At 39.6% G+C, this 9,389-nt stretch overlaps 1 protein-coding gene across 1 annotated transcript; it reads right to left on the bottom strand.

Annotated features, from left to right (window-relative positions):
- Positions 1-3,946: 3,946 nt before the first annotated feature.
- Positions 3,947-8,962, bottom strand: LOC123394176 (zinc finger protein 25-like). Its single transcript, XM_045087937.1, is given in 5 exon segments — positions 3,947-4,604; positions 4,607-4,920; positions 4,923-5,044; positions 7,594-7,690; positions 8,833-8,962. Coding segments are annotated over 5 exon segments (1,275 nt in total). The 3' UTR covers positions 3,947-3,992.
- Between the last annotated feature and the right edge of the window lie 427 nt (positions 8,963-9,389).

Genomic DNA, 9,389 nt, shown 5'->3' with positions numbered 1-9,389 from the left:
GTAGATTGTTGTATGTGGGTAAATACTTTTTAGACATCAGATTAAACAGTGGTCATTGTAGTGTTATTAATGTGGCAAAACTTCTCAGGGTTCCACATGCTGCATAGCTTTTTGAGATAGAAGAGATTAGCCAGTATCTACAACAAGCTTGATTTATGGCTCACTTTCTGTTTCAGCTATCTATTACTGCATAACAAAAACACCCAAAACTTCCTGGCTTAAAATGATTGTTTCTTGTAGGCAGAGTGAGTGGATTCTCTGCTTCCCTTTGGCATTATCTAAAAAGTCTTGTTTGGCTGGCTAAATTCAGCCAGTGATGGGATAGGCCAGAAGGTCTAAGGAAACTTTGCTCACATGTCTGGAATTAAATGGGGCTTTCTCCTCCTGGTTTGAGTTTCCTCCCAGCTTTGTAATTTCAGATTAGTTGAACTTTCTGCGTGATGATTAGCTTCAAGAAGGAAAGTGGAAACTGCCATACTTCCTAAAGGTCTGGGACTTCTGCCATATGCTACTGAGTCAAAGCAAGTCACGAAGCCAGCGAAGATAGAAGAGGATAAGGAAAAAAAAGAAATAAGAAAGAAAGAAAGAAAGAAAGAAAGAAAGAAATATAGCTTTTTAGAATGGAATAAGAGAAGGAATTGATATTGTCTGATATTGTCTTTCTTTGACCACCATACTAACCGAAGATGGTCTATACTTCTAAATCAGCACAGGAATGTAAGAAGTGATAGAAGACTTGGGAGATGGATTCAGGGATTGGTGGGCTTTCAAAAACAAGAATATTGAAGGACTGACTGGCTGGCTTTCAGTTGTAAACATTTGGTCATTGGAGTGAGGATGTAGCTGACTTTCTGACTGTACGGAACATAGTCATAGTGAATGCTATTGCCGATTGCCCTTCAGAATTGTGGAGCTTTTGGGCTGGCTGGCCCTCGTAAGCATGTGTGCTGATGAAAAACCCATCAGTTGATCTGGTGATCCTTTGTCTCTGATCCACTGACTCTTGTGGTTACTAATTCATGGATTAAAACTGTGGCCAAGAGGCAGGCAGTCTCTCTCCACCCTTCTAGACTTCGAAGGCCAGGAATATTTTATTCTCATCAGAGTATCTTTAAAGTCTTCTCATTAGTACAGACTTTATTTTTTTTAATTATTTTTATTAACATAATGTATTATTTGCCCCAGGGGTACAGGTCAATACAGACTTTATTCTTAATGACAGGTTTGACAGAGTTATTAGATTTTCCTCAAAAAGCAGTGATTTTTTAATTAACATATAATGTATTATTTGTTTCAGGGCAAAAAGCAATACTTCTTCATTTTTGATTGAAAAGCCAGGGGAAATTAGGAAACATATTTGCTCTCACAGCAGGTTGAAATAAAGAACTTCTCCAAAGGCATAGCTATAAGCAAGATGGCATGCTCATGTTATTCAGAAGTTACATAGACGACAAAGTAATTACTGAGTATCACAAGCAGGTGTTCATTAGTGGTCAACATCAGACAAATCAAGCCATGTTTATGAAGTTGAGCTTCAATAAAGTCCTCATTTGGAAGGGGCAGAAAAGTGGCAGGATTCAGATTGGAGTGGCATTTAGCAATCAGGAAGTTTAGGCAATAAAATAATGCTGCTAGTACTCTAGTAATACTCGTAATGTAGGTTACTAGTAATGAAGCTGGTGGAGTTGGGTACTGTAAGGTTTTTGTTACTAGATTATGCTAGTTAAGTATGACAAAGATGCTCATGGGATAGTGAGAAAATTATAAAATGATATAGGGAACACTGGCCGTTGACTTGGAAGAAAATAAGGGAGTGCTTTTTAAGTAAGGACCAATTAACAATTTGATTTAATTTAGACAATGTTTATTTTATACACGTACCACTACATTCCATCAGAAAATGTTTCAATTTTATAAGAGTTCAACAAATAAAACACACTTATTTGAAAAAATTCAAATGCTTAGGTGTTTAACATATAAATACAATGTACAAAATAAATACACTGCACAAAACCACCCATCCACAAATTGCTGTATGCATCATTTCTGAAACATAACATACAGAAAAGTACATCATATACATTGATTGTGGTGTTTTCAGCTCTAAGTAACAGAAAAACTTAATTTCATAAAGTGCCAGACAGTAGCTGGGTAGGCTCTGTGAGCCATATGGTCTCTGTCAGAACTACTCAACTCTTCTCTTGTAGTGCTGAAGGCAGCCTCAGGCAAAAGAGACAAATGATATTTATTAGTGTTCTAATAGTGTTCTAAACTTTATTTATGGCAGCATTATTGAACAAATACCAATTATAATAATAGTATCTAACATGTCCTTTTCTTGTGTCTCAGACTCTATTCTAAGTGCTCTAAAAATATTAACTCATTTATACCTCAAAGCAATCCCATCATTATCACTTCTCTTTTATAGAAAAGGAAACAGAGGCACAGAGAGGTTAAGTGTCATGCCCCATGCTGGAATTTGAGCTGTGGCCAAAAGAGTTTGAAGTTCCCACTCTTAACCACTACAATGTTGCTTCTACTCTGAAGAAAAAGGCAGTGAAGAACATTCTTAAAACATACAAAATTCTAATGCAGATAGCTCTGCACCCCGCTAAAATATCAACAGTAAGATAGATACTACTACTTAACAGAGCATTTTTAGCTGTTTTAAAAAATAATTTGTCTTTTCTTATGAATAAATGTGCCCCTAATGTAAAATTCACTGATCTTTCTTAACAATTGGTTCAGTAACGTCTATATTCATTAAAAAATACAAAAAAATAGGAGAAAAAGAAGTGTTACAATTTTAAAAGAATATTACATTTAAAATACACATTAGAGTAACAGGAGGAGTCATTGCCCAGATGTAATGTGAAGTATGTTCACATTCATGAAAACTACTGAACCAAAGCTACATATTTCCTTATGTACAAATACGGATGGATCCACGTGCACATAAACATCCACAGCCTGCCTTGCAGTGTGCTGAGTCACATTAGTTCTACATACTAAAGGATTCTTCACATGTGTGCAAGGATGTCACCTGGTTTTTTCAATGTGTTTGTCCTTTTTAAAAAGCTTAAAATGGGGACACCTGGGTGGCTCAGTGGGTTAAAGCCTCTGCCTTCGGCTCAGGTCATGGTCCCAGGATCCTGGGATGGAGCCATACATGGGGCTCTCTGCTCAGTGGGGAACCTGCTTCCTCCTCTCTGTCTGCCTCTCCGCCTACTTGTGATCTCTGTCTGTTAAACAACAATAAAATTAAAAAAAAAAAAAAAAAAGCTTAAAATGTCTGGACATTGGTAGGTTTCCTTAAAAAAAAAAAAAAAAAAAAAAAAAAAACAGAAAACTCAAAAAGCAAAGAAAACCCCTCAGAATCTAATTGCTGCAACATGACTTCTGGCGTATCTGTTAACCCCACTCAGTACAGATTCTCCTTGAATTTTTGTCAAGAAACTTACACATATCTGGAATGCTTGCAAAGGTTCTAGCCTGGCTTCATGGATCTGCAGTTCACGGAAGCAGCATTTCTCGATACAGGTGGTCTATGCAGTTACACCTCTGAGTGCTCCAAGTGCACCTGGTGTCAGCGGTTTCTGAATGCTCAGGAAGGGGACTGATAGGAGCGTCTCAGGTGAGCTTTGGCATCTACCGATGGCTGCCCTGTCAGAAAACTTCCTGATACTCATTTGTTTTTATAGGATTTCTCTCATGTGATTTCTGTGTTTTGCAATCTAGTAGGACTTCTGAACGAATGGTCTCCCTCAGATTTTATAATTTGTCAGTTGTCTGGTACTTAGTTAAGTCTGACATGCTGTCAAAATCTCTCCCTTATAGATTTAAAGAATTTCTGTGTCTTTTGTTTTCTGTCAAGGCAGACTGTGACCAAAATTTTCTGAGATAGATGATATTCCTAAGTTTTTGTCTTGTGTGAATTATCCAATTATTCTAAAGGATGAATTCCAAAAAAAGTTCCCAATACATAGTATTTTTCAGCTGTTTCCTTCTGTGTGTGTCTTCTGATGTGTGGTAAGTTTTGATTTCTGAATAAAAGTTTTCCTACACTCCTGACACTCATAGGGTTTCTCCCCTGTGTGTTTTCTTTCATGAATGATAAAATGTGACTTCTGAGAGAAGGATTTCCCACATTCCTTACATTCATAGGGTTTCTCTCCTGTGTGCGTCCTTTGATGTAATCTGAGGACTGAATTCACGGAGAAAGATTTACCACATTCATGACATTCGTAGGGCTTCTCCCCTGTGTGTTTTCTCTGATGTTTCATGAGGTCTGATTTATAGTAAAAGCTTTTTCCACATTTATTACATTCAAAGGGTTTCTCCCCTGTGTGAGTTCGCTGATGTACTGTGAGGGCTGACTTCTGGTAGAAGCATTTCCCACATTCCTTACATCCATAGGGTTTCTCTCCTGTGTGAGTTCTCTGATGAGTTTTGAGGTGTGAATTTCTAGAAAAGAATTTCCCACATTCCTTACATTTGTAAGGTTTCTCCCCCGTATGTGTTCTCTGATGTACTGTGAGGTGTGATTTCTGGGAAAAGGATTTCCTACATTCCTTACATTCATATGGTTTCTCCCCTGTGTGTGTGTTTTCTGATGTACCATGAGGTATGCCTTAACATAGAAGAACTTCCCACATTCATGACACTCAAAGGGTTTCTCTCCTGTGTGTGTTTTCCGATGTTCTACAAGGTGTGGCTTCTGGCAGAAGGATTTCTCACACTGATTACATTCGTAGGGTTTCTCCCCTGCATGAGTCCTCAAATGTCTACTAAGAGATGACAGGTGATAGAAAGTTTTTTTACACTCTTTACATTCATAGGTTTCCTCTCTGGTGGGAGTTTTCTGTTGTACTGTGCGGTCTCCATTTCTAGAGCCAGATTCCCCGCATTCCCTGGTTTGTCCTTCGAATGAATATGCTGATGTATTACGAGGATAGACTTCTGGCAGAAGGACTTTCCACATTCGTTGCATTTATGGATTTTCTCTCTGGCTTGAGTTTGCTGGTGTTTTGTGAGTTCTCCATTCCTGGGGAGAAATTTCCAAATTCAGTAATGTCTAAGGCACACTCGCTGAGAACCCAATTTCTAGAGACTTTTCCTGTCTAGAGATACAGAATCTATAGAGTAGATTCACAGTTTCTCCACTATGAATGTTCTCTGACACCACTGTGGTTTATCATTTGGTAGAAGGAACCTTCCCTTGCATTGTATGCACAGAGTTTCTCAAATGCCTGAGACCCATCTACAATGCCTCCCTTACTGTGTACCTCAGAAGAATTAAAAGGCAACTTCAAAGCTGGAATATCTTGGTCCTACATAAGATCTCCATTATGGAAGAGAACTTTCCCATTTGGGCTATATGCTTCGGAATGCACTCCAGTGTTAGTTTTCTCACATTTAGTGTGAACTAGTGTGGTCGCACTTCCAGTACTCACGTTCTTATTACAAGGCTTCTAATCTTAAAATCAGAATCTTGGACTTGCCTTGAATTTTCAGCTCGGATTTCCTGGCATTTCGCTCCTCTGTCATGAACTTTCCAGAGATCTTCTATAAAGAAATCCAAAATTTAGTACTATATAAATCTCAATGTTATTAGTATGGTTGTAGCGTTAATTCTTAGGCTTCAGGCCAATCTCCCCAAATAAAGGAACTCTCAAATGCAAATTTCTTCTAACCCACTGGTTTAGAAAAAACACATAAACATTAACAACTATGGTATCAGACCCAGGAAGAAATGTAGTTATAAACCTAAGTACTTCTAGCACTTTACAAAAAATATGGCTTTAAAAACTTGGGAGGAAAAAGTTAAGGGGTTGGGGAGAATAGGGAGCAGAGAAGAAAGGATCTTTAGAGTGCTGCTGAAGACGACTTTGGGACTCAGAATGCTGTAAGCCCATGACAGACAAGAAAGAGGAAGTCGGATGAAAAGAAAAATTAGTAGACAGCTATGTCTACTGGAATATCAGGGGAAAGATGAAACTGGATGGAAAGCTAACAGGTCTTTGTCGCTCAAAATTAATTTGCTTTGTTATTTTAGCAGACTGTAAACTTCTGCTTGCTTCCCTCTGTACCTGCACACAACAATCCGGATGCCAATGCTAATGGGATTTTCTGGGCACACCGGTTTCCCCTTGTGTGGAGGAACAGTTTCACACTTTGAGCTCTTGCTCTCAGGCTTGGTCTTCTGTTTTCATAGTTGAGTTCCCACCTCTCTGCTTCAATTTACTACATGATCTCTAAAGAATTACTCAACATCATTCTGGAACACTTACTGATCTTCATATTTATTCATCATTAAATGCTTGACAGAAACTGAAAGATTATGAGCAGAGGCTTGGGACTGGAATTTCTTAGCATTTGTGGGGAAGATAGAAGATGTTGCTTGATGAGAACCTGGACAAGGCTAACTGGGACACTCAGGAACCAAGATCCTTTGTGTCTCTGGTCTTAGGAAAGGGGGAACCCTTGCAGAAGTTACTGTGAAGGGCACAGAGAAGACAGTGCCTGCCTCTTACTAAAATTCACATTCAGTCTCTCAACAGATACCTAGTAAACAACTACTAGAAAACAGACATTGTTCCTGGTCCCGGCAACAGCTAAGTACACAAGTCAGGAGTATAAGAAAAGCATTTACAGGGACGCCTGGGTGGCTCAGTTGGTTAAGCAGCTGCCTTCGGCTCAGGTCCTTGCTCCGCAGGGAGTCTGCTTCTCCCTCTGACTCTGCCCTCCACTCTGTCTGCTTGTGCTCGCTCTCGCTTGCTCACTCTCTGAGAAATAAATAAATAAAAATCTTTAAATAAAAAAAAAAAAAAGAAAAGCATTTACAGAGGCAGAGTGAGGTCATCTTAGTAGTCTTTTGGCTTGTTTTAGCTTTTTAAATCTTCGTGTTACAATACTCCCGAGTAAGGTGTGGTAGATTTTAGAAGGGATAATAATTAATACTTTGTGTGAAAGACAAATCACATGTAAAAGGAGGCATCAGCTTTGAAATAATGTAGTTGAGGAAAGGCATAAAGGTTTATAATCTGATATTTCAGAGTTTAAAGAGAAAAAAGGAAGTTAATAAAACCGGTGTTGAAAATAACTGAGGCATCTCATTGTTAGTAAAGGGAGGGAAGGACATTTGGAGAAAAATTTATCATCAGATTTGAGATCACAGTGTTCTAGAATTCCAGTAACTGGGAATTCTAGAAGAAAGATAAAAATCTAAGATGGGGTTGGGTAGTGATTAGATTTCATATATAGGAAAGAGAAGTCTATTTTTAAAAGTGTGGCAAAGGAGGAATTTATGAGGAAAAACAAAAACTGGAAGTGTGATTTATGGTACTTGCATATGCAGATCCAAGAATCCTTGGGAGAGAGGAGGAAGCAGGCTCACCTCTGAGCAGAGAGCCCCATGCAGGGCTCGATTCCAGGACCCTGGGATCATGACCTGAGCTGAAGGCAGAGGCTTTAACCCACTTAGCCACCCAGGCACCCCATTATAGGGCATTTTAAAAGATGCCTAAAAATATTTAATAATGCAAAAGGCACCAACCACCTCACTAGCAACAGGCGCCACAGGTCCTCACTCACCCGGGTAATTCCGGTATGGAAATTCCACTTCCAATATCCACAGTTTCTTTTCCTTGTTTCAGCTTGAAGACTGCATTTGACTTATTCACATGGTAACCTATTAATGGGAATGTGTGTAATACAGATCACTTGAAATTTAAGGGATTCTGAAGGATGAGGAAATGCAGCTTTAGCAGAACAACTGAAGGTCCCACTTAGGCTTGGCAGATGTTCATCTAGTTCTGAGTAGCCATGTTAACAGAGATAAGCATATACTGAGCAATCCTTTATATTATTATCTCCTTAATAACAGGCAATAATTTTACTTAAGACAAAATTTTTTTTTAAGAGATAGAGCACAAGTGAACGGTGGTGGGGGAGAGGTGGGAAGGGCAGAGGGAGAGGGAGAATATATTTTTTTAAGATTTTATTTATTTACCTGACAGGGAAACAGATCACAAGCAGAGAGGCAGGGAGAGAGAGAGGGAAGCGGGTCCCCCGCTGAGCAGAAAGACCAATGTGGGGCTCAATCCCAGGACTCTGAGATCATGACCCGAGCTGAAGACAGAGACTCAACGCACTGAGACACCCAGGCACCCCCAGAAAGGGAGAATCTTAAGCAGCCTCCATGCTCAGCGATGACACAGGCTTGATTTCATGACCCTGAGATCAAGACCTGCGCTGAGATTAAAAGTTGGATACTTAACTGACTGAGCCACTCAGAGAGCCCCAGGATATTTTGTTTTAGGTACTGTTTTAAGGACTTTAAAATCACTAATTCATGTACTCTTTTGTAACAACTTTATAAGGTAGAAATTAGTTTTATCCCCATTTTACAGACAAGAATACTGAGGCCTAAACCCAGGAAGTCTGGCTCCATGGTCTCTGCTTTCAGCCACTCTACTATGCTATTATAGAGGGAAGAGGAGAAATCTCCACAGAGGCCAATCATCACCTAGTGCCTTTTTCAACAGAGAAGACAATGCAAACAAAATGAATGGGCAAACAAACAAACAAGTGCACAAATTAAACAAGCACACACAGTTTTGTGTAAAACTGATCAGACTTCTGGAACTACAACATGCATACAACATGTATGCTAGGACATGAGGTCTACAAATACCTCTGCAAGTTAAAAAGCCTCTTAGGGTTGAGAAGCTACAACAGGCACCCTCCCTAGCTCAATCTTTCCTACAAATTTCCCTTCTTACACACTCACCTCTACTGAACAAAAAACTCCCCACCCCCTTCTGCGCTCACTAACAGCAGCAGCATTAAACCTCAGGCCGCTTCTCCTCAAATTCTGCTCTGGGATAATCCAGTTCTCCGCTCCATTTTCCACGGATAACACTCCGAGTGTTGCAATAAGCTGCACGTTAATTCGTCCCATAACATGATCTAGTCCACGATTTGTCGTTTACAACAGCCCATTACAACAACCCATGCTTTCTTCCACCTGAAACCAGAACACAGAAATCTTGAGCAAAGTTGCTCCGGGTATTGCCATGGTTACACAGGCGGTGGGGGGCGGGGTGGTGGTGGTGGTGGTGGTAAGGGGAACGACTGCAGCGGGGACTCTGTGCAGACATCTGCGAAGTTCTAGATACGAGCTAAAAATCGAATTGAATTTTCTGTTTAAGGAGATTTGGGACACTTCTTCGTTCATACTATGAAAGATAATATGTGTTTTTAAGCCTTTTTTCATAGCAGAATCCTTTTGGATTAGGTTGAAAGTTGCAAAAGTCCCTCCCATCTAGGTAGAAATCTTAATTGGTTTCATAGATCGTCCTTCATCTTCTAGAAAGCTGACTGTCTTA

The sequence above is a fragment of the Mustela putorius genome, unplaced genomic scaffold, assembly GCF_011764305.1.
Source record: "Mustela putorius furo isolate JIRA1106 unplaced genomic scaffold, ASM1176430v1.1 tig00001654_pilon_pilon_pilon, whole genome shotgun sequence".
Lineage (NCBI taxonomy): Eukaryota > Metazoa > Chordata > Mammalia > Carnivora > Mustelidae > Mustela > Mustela putorius.
The sequence above is the reverse complement of the archived record's forward strand: the minus strand, read 5'-3'. Positions and strand labels throughout refer to the sequence as shown.